At 41.5% G+C, this 14,101-nt stretch overlaps 1 protein-coding gene across 4 annotated transcripts; it reads right to left on the bottom strand.

Annotated features, from left to right (window-relative positions):
* Positions 1 to 2,508: 2,508 nt before the first annotated feature.
* Positions 2,509 to 13,132, bottom strand: LOC121672717 (syntaxin-16). Of its 4 annotated transcripts, none has more exons than XM_042045497.1 (9): positions 12,803 to 13,102; positions 10,389 to 10,400; positions 9,242 to 9,349; positions 8,191 to 8,331; positions 7,502 to 7,664; positions 6,486 to 6,577; positions 6,185 to 6,328; positions 5,586 to 5,666; positions 2,509 to 4,479 (listed from the first exon to the last, which is right to left on the bottom strand). In XM_042045497.1, the coding sequence occupies exons 1-9, from the start codon at positions 12,881 to 12,883 to the stop codon at positions 4,375 to 4,377; spliced, it is 927 nt and encodes a 308-aa protein (XP_041901431.1). In that variant the 5' UTR covers positions 12,884 to 13,102; the 3' UTR covers positions 2,509 to 4,374. The 4 variants fall into 4 exon arrangements, with proteins under 4 accessions (XP_041901431.1, XP_041901429.1, XP_041901430.1 ...); XM_042045495.1 differs by having other exon boundaries at positions 12,749 to 13,049; XM_042045496.1 differs by having other exon boundaries at positions 10,389 to 10,433; positions 12,803 to 13,049.
* Between the last annotated feature and the right edge of the window lie 969 nt (positions 13,133 to 14,101).

The following is a 14,101-nucleotide window of genomic DNA, read 5'->3' as shown; positions in this document are numbered from 1 at the left end:
TGCAGCTGCCCCAGCACGAGCAGCGGGCGGCTCTGCGGGTCCGCCTCGCCCGCGCTGGCCTGGAACTCCAGCTGCACGTTCGCCATCTTCCTGCCCGGCCCGGCCGCGCCGCCCCGCCCCGGGCCCGGCCCCGGCTCCGCGGGGCGGGGACGCGCCGGTGTCGCGGGAGCGCCGGGCAGGGCCCCGGGCAGCGCCGGGCACGGCGAGAGCAGGCTGCGGGGCACACCGCTGAGCAAACAGTGCTTTCCAAGCGCCTGTTTTCACCGTACACTTACATGGTGGGTTGGAATATAAGAAGGTGTTTATTCTAATATTTTTGTAGTTGCCAAGCGCAATTAATGTTTGGTCAGCGGACAGTTATCAGAATCTGCTGAGTAGGGAGGACCCCACAGAGATCGAGTCCAACTCCTGCCCTGCACAGACACCCCAACAATCCCACCCTGTCCCTGAGAGCGTTGTCCAAACGCTCCTGGAACTCAGACAGGTTTGGTGCTGTGACCATTCCCTGGGGAACCTGATGCTCATTGATCTGCAGCCAGGAGAGGCTGGCAGGTCTGTGCAATCTTCCACCTATGCGGGAAAAGTGAATGCTGATGCATATAATGGAAATACATCTAAAAGGAAAAAAAAAAAAACCAAAAAACAAACGAAAAACCAGGCTGAATTCCAGAAAAAAAACTTCCTTAGAGTAAGGTCTTTGAAGGGACATCACAGAAACTTTATTGAAAATGAAAGTTGTAGGAACATCTGTTGCAGAGGTCAGTCGTGCAGCCTCACAGACGGGACAGTAACTCAATACACAGGCTCCAACTTTAACGAGTCTCTTTACTGAGCCACAAAAAATACACTGCTATGGAGTCCACTGTCATCCCAATACATAAGATCAGCGTGGGAGTGAGACTCTGCAATTGCTTCAGGATTGAGACATTCCAAAGATTCCTCCAGGCAGTAAGCTCCCAATCACTGAGTTCAAAATCTGCTGTTCCTGCTGCTCTGAGAGTCCAAAACCAGCACATTCCCTGAATCCACAGCATCTGAAAAGCAAATAAAATAGTAGGAAACACTCACCTATTGCGATCCTGTTGCTGCAGTTAAGGGCAGCAGAGGAGGGTCCTCCTGAAGGGAACGGAGTGAGGAAATCAATTTTATCTACAGAAACTCCCTGTGAACATCCCACCAGCAACAGCTGCAAACGTTTCTATTTGTCTGAGCTTCAGCAGGAGCTGCAGCAAGGACCTGTCTTCCAATTATTGATCCTCTACAAATATTCACAGAATTAAGCCAGTAAAATATAATCTTACACAATCCATTGTAATCAATATGCAAAATTATAATGAATTCCCTGTTTTAATGAATTTTGTTTAAGAAGGCTGTTTGGTTTGGATTTTAATAGTAAACATATATTTTTTCCAACAAAATCAGTTTCACTGTCACCTATCCAAGAACTTAAAATTTGCAAGGCTGTACCCAAAGCAGTTTCCAAACACTTAAGCAAAAGAGTTAAGACTCCTTTGTGTTGTGGTTCATAAAAGCAGACCTTAAATCAACGCAATCTAGGCAGTAAACACTACATCAAGTATAGATACTCCAATTTTTAGCACATTCCAAAAATCACCAAGCAGGAAACCAATTCTTCCACATTACTTTTCAGTTTCTAGAGAAAACTTGCAGTAGAAATAAATTTGCCATTACAGTGCTTTTAAGACTGTCCTTTTGGCATATAATTATTTTCTGTTAACAAGTTGCAGCTCATTTTTTGCACGCTCACATGCATTTTAGTGGCGAAATTGTGTACAAGCCAACAGCTTTACAGGCCATTCCTACCAGGTGAGGAGACAGAGATGCTCTAAGCAATGCTGTTCTGTTCCTTTGTAAGGAATTTGAGTATATTTCCATATAGGCTGAGAAGAATCCAGCAACCATGAAGAAGCCGCAGCCTGAGAGAGGGTCCCAGCTTTGTTTGCAGCAGGGCTGGGCAGAAGCGCAGGCAGGAGGCTCAGGCAGCTCCTGGAATACCTGAGGAGGCAGCAGCTGCTGTGGCTTTTTGGGGCTTTCATTGCCCAAAGGCACAGGCAGCACCCCTTTTGTGGGGATACTCCCACAAAGCACAGCATCAGATCTGATTTAACTGCTGATGCTTATTCAGACTGATTCAGAATAAGCCACACACCTGCAATGATTTAGAAGCCTGTCCTGAGTTTTCTTCCTCAATATAATCAAGCTTCAATAAATTCCAGCTCAAGTTATGCAGGACACTTGACATCTGAGTTTCACCTCACTAAAAATGCATTTCCTTGTACAGAATTTGGGTAGAAAGTAGGTAGACAGTGGGCATAACTCATGGGAAATAACTTGACAATGCAGATGACGTTGTGCTACAGAAGTTATTTTTTTTAAAAAAAGATACTTCACATCGCTGCCACTTTCATTTATTATGAAGAACAGAAATATGTTAACATCACAAAAGTATGCTTTAGTAATTTAAATAAAAAAAGAATAATTGCCCAATTAGGTTGGAAGTGTTTTATTACTTCTTTGAATCCATCTGCCATGATAAAATGTCAAAAGCACCAGTCAAGACAGAAATAAATAACACAATCTCCTGTTAGAGAGAAAGTTGCAAATACAGTATATTAAATTATAGCAATTTGCTGCTTCACAACAAGTGATGCAGACAGCACGAGGGAGACAGTAGTTTTACTCACGATCATTGAAAAATCTATCACCAGAACAGGGGAGCTGCACACCCAACACAAGCCTCATTCTTCCTTTCACCAATTTACACCATTAATTCAACGTAGAGTTTTAACTGGCAGTTTTGGTAGTTCAACATCCCCTTTCTCTAGAGGTAACAGGACTGATACAAAGCTTTTCATAAGCCCCACAAAAACCCAAGGCTTTCACGTTTTTGCAGTCTTTGCTTTCAGGTCCATTCCTGAAAATGGTCAGTTTAAAGCCACGTCTCAGGTCCTCTTTAGCAAAGAGTAAAGAAACTCAGGGTAAGTAACAGATGCAACTTCAATATCATAGTGTTTTGAAACTGCACTTCTGGGGCTTGGAGCAGAGCATCTCTGCAGGTCTATGGGGAGCACTTGTGTAAGTCAAAAAATGAAGGAAGGTACAGTCCCTTTGGGAAAAAAAAACCCCAAACATATAAAAAAGCAGTATTAAAAATATTAAGACAAGGCCTGAATTAAATTAAGAGTGTTCTATTACTTACATGCTGCTCTAATTTCTGTTGTACGGCCTGCAGCAAAGTTTTCCACTGAAAAAATAGTGAAAACCCCAAATTCTCCTCTGAAGGCCTTGTAACATGTCACTTGCATGACATCTCTCATGGTCAGTAAAAGACCATGAACACATCCTCTTCCAGGCAGACATTTGAAAGAGAATCTTCTGTCAGGGAAAATGGATGTAATATCTACTGTAGTGAAGCCACTTCTTATACAAAATACATAACCCATATGGACAAATGCACTGTAAAACAAACAACTTATACAGCAGCTACAGTTTGAAACATCCAAGATCCACTACAGCAGGCCAGAGAGATTCTCTTTTTGGGTTTCTATTCCATTTTTTCAGCTTAACATCACCACTGCTTTAATGTAATGTCTGTACTTTAAACTAAAAAAATTATGCATGAAAAAAAATATATGATCATCCCAATGAAGGAAAATCATTCCCATGATTACTCAAGCTCAGAAAATTTTTTAATTAACTCAACATGTTAAATTATGGCAGTGATTACATCTTGTTATTTACAAGATCAAGTACCACTGATTCTTAGTAATGCTGCAGTATCTAAATTAAGATCACAGGGGTTGGATTACGTTCTGGTTGCTAAAAGCTTTCCTTTTTAGCTGTCTATCCAGTTCTTTGGAGTTTTTGAGTCTGGAAGAAAGGGCATTCAATCAAACAGTTTTGTGTCTCAACAAATTTTACATCTAGATCAATTTTTGATATCCAGTCCCATTGACTCGGTAACATTGTTTAAATTTGAAGCCTGTAACAATGATGACATAAGAATATAGAAGACAACACATTTTTGTTCACAGTAACACACTAATTACTATAGTCACTGGTAAACTTCAATTTTTAATTATTCTTAAGTACTGTGTTTCCAAATACCTCTGCATAGGGCGCCAAATGTTTTTGTGTGGGAGCATCAAATTTCCTGACATTTTCCATATAATCCTTACAAACACCTCACAGGTCACCAAACTTGTACTTTGAAGAATTCTACAGAAACATTGCACAGATGTTGTACCACAAGGGCTCGTACGTTCAAAGGCAGCTTTCTGGAGTGCAGGTCCATCCATTCACATTGGGAAAAAAGTTCACAGAAACTCCAAAAATGAGAAAATGAAGCAAAACCTAGTGTGACTTTACACCAATAAGAACAACAATAAGGACAATTACTATAACAAACAAAATTAAAATAACGAGCATCTTCCGATTCTTCTTTTGATATTGCTCTGCCTATAAAACAGAGAAGAAAGAGTTAATAATTAGATTTCTGCAAGGCTGCAGTACAGACTCTTGTTTAGTGTAAGTGAAGTCCATGTGTTTCAAACTGTTCTTTGATAACCTGACATCTCATACAATGTATACTGCAGGCAATTCCCACACAGTAACGCTGCTCTGCACCGTAAGCTCCAGGGAAGGTAAATGTGCACTGAAATCACACCCACCCATGTTAAAGAGAAGACTCAGCTTGCTGAGATAAGATTCCTGGATCGTATTTGAAGGACATTAAAATTCACAACAAAACTTCCTTTTTTAATAGGCATATTTGTTGTACCTGGTCAGCTGTGCATTTTCATTTAATTAGAACTGAAAGCTTTACTTTTGAGTTGGTTCTCAAGTTTTCTGCTTCATTCCTTCTTTCTTCTAACCATATTTTCTGATCCTTCTCCTCCTTTTCCCAGGGGAATTAATAGGACACAACAGAGAGAAAACTCTCCAAAAGCCAAATGGAAGTCTACTAACAGAAGCTAAACAAAACAAAGCTTGTATTTTGTTTTTAATTAATGAAACTTCAAAATAAAACCAAAACAAAATGACCACAAAACTCTGATCTGCTGAGATCAATGCTTTTAAAACTTTTCAGGTGTTCATAGCAAAAGCTTCACATTAAAGTAAGAGGTTGGACCTGACATCTAAGTGTCAGATGGTAAGAGAAAACATTAATAATTATTCTTTCTGCTCACATGATTGAGATAATGTTTTCCAACTAAAATCTGCACTGAGGTACCCAATAACTATCCCTATTCCCAAGTGCCTGGCTCTCCAAACAGAGACGGAATTGCAGACAGGTGCCACCAGGTCAGCAATATAAATATCAAAGCACATTGGTTGGATGCCCAGAAAGTCATTTAAGAAATTAAGTTGAGGCATCAAGCATGACATTAACAGAAATTATATGGAAAGCTCCTCCTACAGTACAGCTGGACATTTCATACTCTACAGAAGTAATTTCTAAAAGGGACAATGTACAAATGAAAACTGACTGAATAACTTAATAGCTATTTAATTATAAAAGATTATTAGATATGCAAAATGGCTTAAGTATTCCATCAGCTTACCTTATGCAGTTGTTTTAGACCGTCTTCAGTCTTCATACATGACTGTTCAATATTATAGTCAATTCTATCTAGAACTGTTCCCTAAGTAAAATGGAGAAAACAAGCACCAAATTGAACCTAAATGAACTTCATAAAGCAACTATTATCATAAGCAGCAGAGTCATTAACAACACCCACAGCAAACAGCTCATGAACTATGTAAACAATGAACTTTTACACAAGAACTGGTTGGGACTTCATTAAGCAACTTCCTTGCTCAGTTCCTAATGGCAGCTCTGTCACCATCTCACATCACATCCCTAAAAATCATCTTAATTCCAGACCATGTGCTTTTGGCTGACATATTTAATGTAAACTGAATCTCTGGGAGAAATAAGCAAGACAACTTTGGCTTCCTATGGCCTTTTTTTTTTTTTTTTAAAGTCTAACACACATTACCAGTTGAATTATTATTCATTTATTTTCATTAACTCAACTTGTGGCATATTTCAAGCAGAGGAAACCCAAGCATGAAGAAGTAAGTTAGGAAAAGTGAGTCTGGAAGCCTTAACACTATATGGAATGTCCCACTTCTTACTAACACTGTGCTGTCAATGTACCTGTTCTACTATCATTGCTCCCAGGTCCCTAAATATTTCATTGAGATCGGAGATTGACTGCACAATCTGACGGATTTCTCGTTCCCTCTCTTCCACCATCAGTGTGTTTTGCTCCACCAATGCCAGCTGGTCATCTGTAAAACCCTGTTGAAATACAAGATTTACACGTTGAACTAATATTAACAGTATGAAAACATTAGAAAGAATTAAAAGGATTACAAGATTTCATAATTCTGACAGATATTTATAACCTGAGAAAATGCAATTCATATCAAATTTGTGTAATAACATCTTAACTTACTCTATCATAAAGTGTATCATCCTCCCCATCATCCATCAGTGGGACTGAGGTGTCAAAGAAGTGTTTGGACCTTTCTTCTCTATTCTTCATACCTGTAAAAGACAAACTATGTTTGAGCATGATATTTATGAACACTATAATCAGAGCCGAGATCTGAAGCACCAGACAGAAAAGCACAAATAAGAAAATCTGTCTAGTAAATTATGTAAATCACAATATTCAAATTTCAACTGTCAGGCTTACTATTTAACAAAAGCATAACAAATTCAACCAGACTTGCAATACTGATTAAATTAGTGATTTTTAAGTTGTTATGCTCCACAAAGTTAAAAAAATTAGTTAAGAGTCTTAGAGAGTGATCACTCCAGGCTATTTTGTAACAAATTATCTTAGGAACACCCCTTGTCTGAACTGTGATCTTCAGTTCCACCTGTGCCATTTATACCACAGGAGGAAGAAATGTCAATGCTAAATTTGAAAATCAAGTTTTTGTGGGTTTCTTTCAAGATTAAAATAATCTGACACATCTTAAAATAGAATCAAACAAAATTTTAGAGTCTTAAACAGAGGTTGTTCCACTTCCAATTTGTTTATGGATGCAGAATTCTAATTTATCACAGACTAGCTTATAAGCTTTATCTATCACAGCCTGCCATCTGCAGCAGGTGTCATGGCTGAAAACCAGTGGCTGCTTCACCACTGTAACAGAAGCAGCTTTGCAAACCACAACTGGAGAAGCAAAATGCATTAAAAATGTGGATGGATGAAATATTCTGTTTTGTTGATACACTTAACTATGACATTTCTTCTTTAGCAACATGAAAAAGAAATAGATCAAAGCAGTTTGACCATGGGCTGTGAACCAGAAACTCTCAAATTCTAACCTCTCATTAGTCCTGTGTGTATCACTTAACCCTTCTGTGCTTCAGTTTTCCCAACCAAGAAAATAAGCACACCTCAGTGAGTGGTTTCCAGAGAAGGGGCCCATGCATTACTGTTACATCTCTTATGCTTACGTTTGAGATAGTCAGACTGTGCATGCCTAAAGTTGGTGGAGAGGTCCTGAAGGGACTGTGCTAAGGAAGACACTACATTCCTGAGAACACGTGCTTCTTGTTCTGTACAAGTACGTGACCTGCTCTGCAACACCTGGACTGCTCTCTGACATCTGTGGAATAACTGAGAAAACAATTCCATTAGTGGACAAACATACAGCAGCACACACCTTAAACATCACATTGCAAAAGTGCCACATTGAAGATTAATATTTTGGTTTCTCCATTTTTTAAAGGGATTTTTTAATTTGCTCTGTGCAATGTTTAAAAAATATGGAAATAGAACATAAATGAACAAATAACTTCAAGATAACAAGGCAGCAGAGTAACACAACTGTCTCTGACCAAAGACTTTGCTTCATTACAATTAGCTAGACTGCAAGCCTTAGAATAGATATCTGCATTTCTCTGAGATATCTGTAAATCTGATTTATCTCCCATTCCTATTCCAAGTAGAAAAGCAAACACGTAAGGGAAAGAACAGGGAGGTTTAAGTGACTCGTTGGGAAGTTCAGAGCAGAGCCCAGGACTTCTGGCTCACTCCAATACTGATCATAAAATAAATCCTTTGCTCAGAGCAAACCACTGCCTGATCCTAATGCATTAAAGATGTGCCAAACTGGAGGTTTAGGATGCAAAGCACTCTGTACCTGTGTGATCTCTTGGGTTGTTATTTCTATTACCCGTTCCTCTTCACTGCTGTCATCCAGTGTGGGTCTGTTTAGATGTTTATCATGAAGACTGGCTAATTCTTTCATCTTCTGTTTAACCCTGGCAATATCATACTGAATCTAAAAAAAAAGCCCAACAGGAAGAAAGGGAAGTAATTCATGCTTCAGGGGAAAAGGTTCTGACAAATGTTAGACTAAAATCACTGAGAGAAATCTGTAACATAAAAGGCAAACCAAATACCATTAAAAGCCACATAAAAAGCTAAGAAACTGAATACTCTCAATAGACTTTGAGTTTGCTACTAAACCTACTTCTTAATCTTAGCCAAGACTGCTGTTTTCAAATATGCTTCATTAAGATGGAATAATATTTTTATAATTATACAGTACCAAAGCAAGAAGATTTAGCCAACTTCCAAAAATATAAATGAAAATTCAGGTCACACCTTCAACTCCATCAAACATTGGATGGCCTCAACTCAACAGCAGAAGTTAAATACCATGCTTTCAACCAAGTAATTAAAGATCTGTAAGGATGATTATTATAGCAGTAAAAAGGAGCCTAAGCATCTTTCTGCACAATGGGTTCTGTCCACACAAACTGATAAGCCAACATGTGTTCTGAGAGTACATTTAAAAAGCATTTTCTGAAAGTCAAGAATAGCTTCACACTCCAAATACTAGAAAAAGTTTTTAATTGGATGCTTCCAGAATCATTCCTTTGCATTTGTCCAAATATTTCCAGAACTTGCATGGCATCCAGACTGCACAGGCAGGAAAATTCTCCTGCTAGAAACACTAATATTTCCTGGTTTTGAACACTGAATGCTCATCTCCACCACTTTAGGGTTTATTCAGCTGGACTCCTCCTCACCCGGTTCAAACAAAAATTCCAACGAAAGCTCTTATTTAAATCTTTCTTGTGATACTATTTCTGTCACACAGCTGACAGAATGTGAGTGAGGACACTAATAAATCCCTCCATGGGAAGTCCAACCGTGTGCTGGATGTGCCAGAGCACAGCACTTACTTCGTCTGCACCATCGACCCATTTGGGAGGCAACCGCTTCGTCACTCCGATGGCTGCCTCGGGATCTAAGCTTATCCCTGACACCAGGGCCATGCGATCGTCAGCCAGCTGCAGAGGGAAAAAAAGACAGCAAATTAGCTTTAGTCTAATTAGATCCAAATCCTTGAGCATCAGAAAACCTGCACGTTTGCCTTCTGATAGAAATTAACCTCAGAGATGTGTTTGCTCATGATCAAACATCACATCTTCTGGTTTGTCCCTCTGTGCTAATGACCTACACCCTCCCACTTCCTACAGGATCTGAAAGCTCAGAGTTGCTCTTAGAATAAATACTTAGCAGATTTTCCAGGAGGAAAGATGATATTGCAGTGAGAATTCAAGTAACTCTCATGCTGGTACAACAATTCACAGCCAATGTTGCAGCACAGTTCACCTTGGGCCTGGCAAATTTGAAAACTGACTTTGGGAAAATCTCAGAAAAAAAGTTTTATTTTAAGTGCTTGTTCTCAAACAATGCTATTTTGAAGAACAAACACTCCTGCAAACTGACATGCAACTCAAGTGGTTAAATTACTTAGTTAATGGAAATTAAAATGTGCTAAACACAAATAGCCAAGGCAATACTGGAGATGATGATCAATGATACCATTTGCAAACATTAACTAATTACTTGGGAAAGGTTTCATACAAACACCCCCTTCCTAGTTTCTCCCAAATTTCTAATTTTCCTTTATCAGGCCTGGAAAGTTTTGTGGTTCCCTACCCCATCTCTTTTTAAAAAACAATCCCCCTTCCTTCCCTAGCAACTCTTTCTTGAAAGCAATTTCTTTATCCCTGACCTTATTTCCTAATCAATAAAGTTTGCATAATTCATGCACAGCATGAAGAATAGCTAATGGCTTCACTGTGCAAAGTCACTCTACCCCATGTGTGCACAGTAACTCAGACTGGTTCATACATTTATCTGTTCACAATCTAACATACCACAAAATTCTTGATTTCTCTATGCAGCCTGTCCTTCTACTGTGCACAGACACTTCATCCTATATAATGAAATTCTATAAACTAGCAGAATAAAGAAAGAATATTTTAGCTCAGTGATGTAGGCTTGATGTACCATGGCAGAATAAAATGTGAAAAACAATACCTCATCCAGCTCCTGAAGTGATTTGTGGATCCCATCAGCCCCATCCAGTTAGAGACAGCGAAAGACAAAAGGGAAAAAAGAGACATAGGACAGATATAGGGCATGGTCAGTTGAGAAAATACTGATTTATTTTTAAAGCATGATGGTTTACCAAGAACAAACAAACTGGCTTTTAAGACATGGTTAATCAATAAATACATTCTGATATCGCATTTTAAATCAGCATTTTGCTTAATCCACCAAATTTTAAAAGAAATATTTCAGTTCCTTGGTAAACAGCAAGAACGTAAGAGATCAAGTGCAGAGCTTGGTTTGTTCTACAAAGTAATTGCTCAGTGAAGTTTCTAAATACTGAAACGTCAGGTGGAAAACCTACAATAGAATACAGTGAAGTATGACAGCAAGGGCAGTCTGACTGCAGCACTCAGCATCCACTGGGTTTGATTATGATTGGAGGGGGCACAGAGAAGCTTTTGTAGGACATTTATTGACAAACACCCCAGTTCTCACAGGATAAAACAGACTGCAAAGGACACAAAGCAAAAGCAAATGTTCAGTCACTTCTGTACACACTTGAGCTGTGCTCTACTTTTAGGGAATATAAACCCTGCAGGGATCCGAAAAAAAATACACAAGGCAACGTATCTGCACCTTCTCTGTTCATCAATCCTTGCACTGTGGAGGGGATGTGTGAGCAAAAGGATCTTTCACTCCAAGATTAACAAAGTCAGACCTAAAATTGGATGAAATACTTGTGGTTTAATAAAGCAGCATCAACTGATGATTTCTTATGAGAATCCCCAGGCTTTTGGAACAGGACTCTACTGTTAAAGATGCTGCTTTGATTATCTGAGTTTAAGAATGCAATTCTTGACGGAGAGTTATCACAGCAAAGGATTTCTTGAGGAGAAAGGTGGAGATGAACTAAGGGAAGCTGAATACTGTGGGCTAGAATTTGCAACCCTGCCCTGCTGGCACACAGCAGCTCTGCTGTGGGGGTACCACCCAAAGGAAACCTGCAACTCTGACAGCGACAGGCACCTAAAACCATGAAAGACAAACAGCTCACACCAGCAACTTCACACTTCTTGCTAAAACAGTTCACTTGTAACAACTGTGGAACTCTGAAATGCTCACCAGGGCCAAAACGGAGCCCCTAACTCACTTCACCCATTGCACAGATGGACACTTTACGGTCACTGAGAGCCTCCATTGCATTCGAGTGAGCAGCCCAGCAAAAACCTTCAATTAATGTTAACAAACACTGCAAATAAATATTTGATGCAGGTGCTAAGTGTTATTGCACTGGCTGCTGAGTAAAGTGCAGTTTCACTGCTCAGGAATAGTGAGTTAAAAATATCACTACTTTCTCTAGGTAATACTTTAAAAAAACCAAGGATCTACAGAAGTGACATTGATATGGCAAAAAAAGAAATTAACAAGGACTAAATGCAGAGCCAAAGTACACATGTATAATACAAATTACTATTGACATTTCCTGTTCTGCAAATGCAATTTAATACACAGCTTATTAGACACAGGTGTAATAAAGCTAGCAATGAACAAAGACCACTGACAGCAACAGGAAGCACTGCTTTTCCTAACAAAAATGCATTAATGTAAAGCTATTTAGAATGATGAGATTGCCAGCAGATATTTACTGGTGGCTATGACAAATGAATGATAAGTTTAAACAGAAAGTGTGAAAACCTGAGCAGAGCTGAGCTGCCAAGCAGCCCATCACAGCCTGACTAGCTCAAAACCTAGGAAAAGCTACTGAAACTGCCTCTGAACCAATAACTTTTGGTAGTTTCTGTAAAGAGGAGTTACACTAGAATCTACTGACTCCTCTCTCACAGATGTGTTTGAGTATTGTTTGTATTTAGGGATAAATAAAAAGGGCAATGAACATCTGAGCAAGTTATGGAGAAATTTAAGCAATGGGAATAAACTACACCAGTGTATTTAACAGTGCCCACAGTGAGGTGAATAGAAGAGTTCTGCTTTGTGAATTTCTGTTTTTGCAGGTAAGGAGGCATCAAAAACCTCATGTTAATGCTAACATGAAGCTGTTAGAACAGTAACACATTTACTATGCACGAAGCGAATAGAGATGCGATCAGCACACACAGATCTCTTCTATTCGTTCGACGTGAACGAGTGGGAAAACAGGAATCAACAGGGTGGGGAGGGAGGGAGGGGCAGAGGGAGGAAGGTCGGGGGACGGAGGGGTTTTGAGGAGAGGGTTCACAGGAAGGGGTAACCGGGGCGGGCGAGGGCCGGGGCAGGGCGGGGCACGGCACGGCCGCCTGGCAGCCCGGGGCGCGGCGAGTACAGAAGGATGAAGGGAGGAGACTCACCGCAGCAGCCATGCTACGTGAATTCAGAGGGCTGGAGGAGCCGAAACTACTCACTTGCTCGGCCAGCAGTTGCCGGCTCTGCACCGCGTTGTTCCGCAACAACAAGAACGCGTCCGTGAGACGCCGGGTGGCCATGGCCCCCCGCCCCGCCGGGCCCGCGGCCCGAGCCCAGCCCGGGGCCCGCGGCAGACGCGGCGGCCGCCCCTCGGAGGGTCGGGGCGGAGACCCCTCAGAGGGCCGTGACCGGGACCACTCAGAGGGCCGGGGCCGGGCCGCCCCTGGCCGGGACCGGGACCCCCCAGCCCGGGCCCCCGCGGCCGCCGGGCGCCGCCATCGCCCCGGCCCGCACCGGCACTTCCGCGTTGTGCAGCGCCCGCCGCCTTCCGGCCCGCCCGCGCCGCTCCGCTCCGCCCGGGACCGCGGCCGCGACAACAGAGTTCCGGCCCTCCGGCGGCCGGGCAGCGGCACGCGCGTCCGTGTCCATGTCCGTGTCCATGTCCGTGTCCATCCCCATCCCCATGTCCATCCCCATGTCCATTCCATCTCCATCCCCACGTCCATCTCCAGTTCAGCTCCAGTCCAACCCTGCGTCCATCCTCACGTCTATGCCCACATCCCATTTGGTTTTTTTTCTTCTGAATCTCTTCCACCCTTTCCTTGCCATTTCCTTTGCTTCCACTCAATTTTCTGTTTTCCAAACAACCACATGGAGCTTTTTTTTTCTGCCTCAACCATTCAAAACCCAGGACGTTCCCTGAAAGTGAGCAAGCCATTTAAAACATCAATATGGGGTTTGAGTTTTCAAGAGAGACTTCAAAACGGTGACTAAAATTACTTTTCCCAGCTGCTCTGTCAGTCCCAGTGTGGGGCAGACATGACACGAGGTGGGTTTGGCCTCCCTCCAATGCATCCCATGCCTTTATTCCAAGGGACATCCGACAAATCCCCCATGGAAACAGCAGTCAGCAGTGGCCACTGCCCAGCACAGCCAGGGAAGCTGCTGCCCGCGGATCATCAGGAGACTCCCTCGCTTAAATCCTCAAAACACCCTCCCATACCAACCAGTATTTACACATATGGCAGGAACAGGGACTATAATCACAACCACATTTTCTGGAAATGTTATCTCGTTTTTATTTAACTGCCTGGGCAAACTTGTACCGTGAAAAATAGAAAAAAAAAATTCCCTCCGTTATTATAAGATATTTGGGGAGTTTTCTTGAGCAGCCCTTCTGTCTCAGTGGGAGAGACCTGAAACTTGGAATTTAGCAAGGAAATAAGCTCCAGCCATACAAGGCCTAATGCACGCATTTCATTTTTCGTGGTCTGGTGAAATCTGCTTTCACTTTGGCT

Source organism: Corvus kubaryi, unplaced genomic scaffold (genome assembly GCF_017639235.1).
Source record: "Corvus kubaryi isolate FWS band 111438036 unplaced genomic scaffold, C.kubaryi_AGA036_p1.0 64878, whole genome shotgun sequence".
NCBI lineage: Eukaryota > Metazoa > Chordata > Aves > Passeriformes > Corvidae > Corvus > Corvus kubaryi.
The sequence above is the reverse complement of the archived record's forward strand: the minus strand, read 5'-3'. Positions and strand labels throughout refer to the sequence as shown.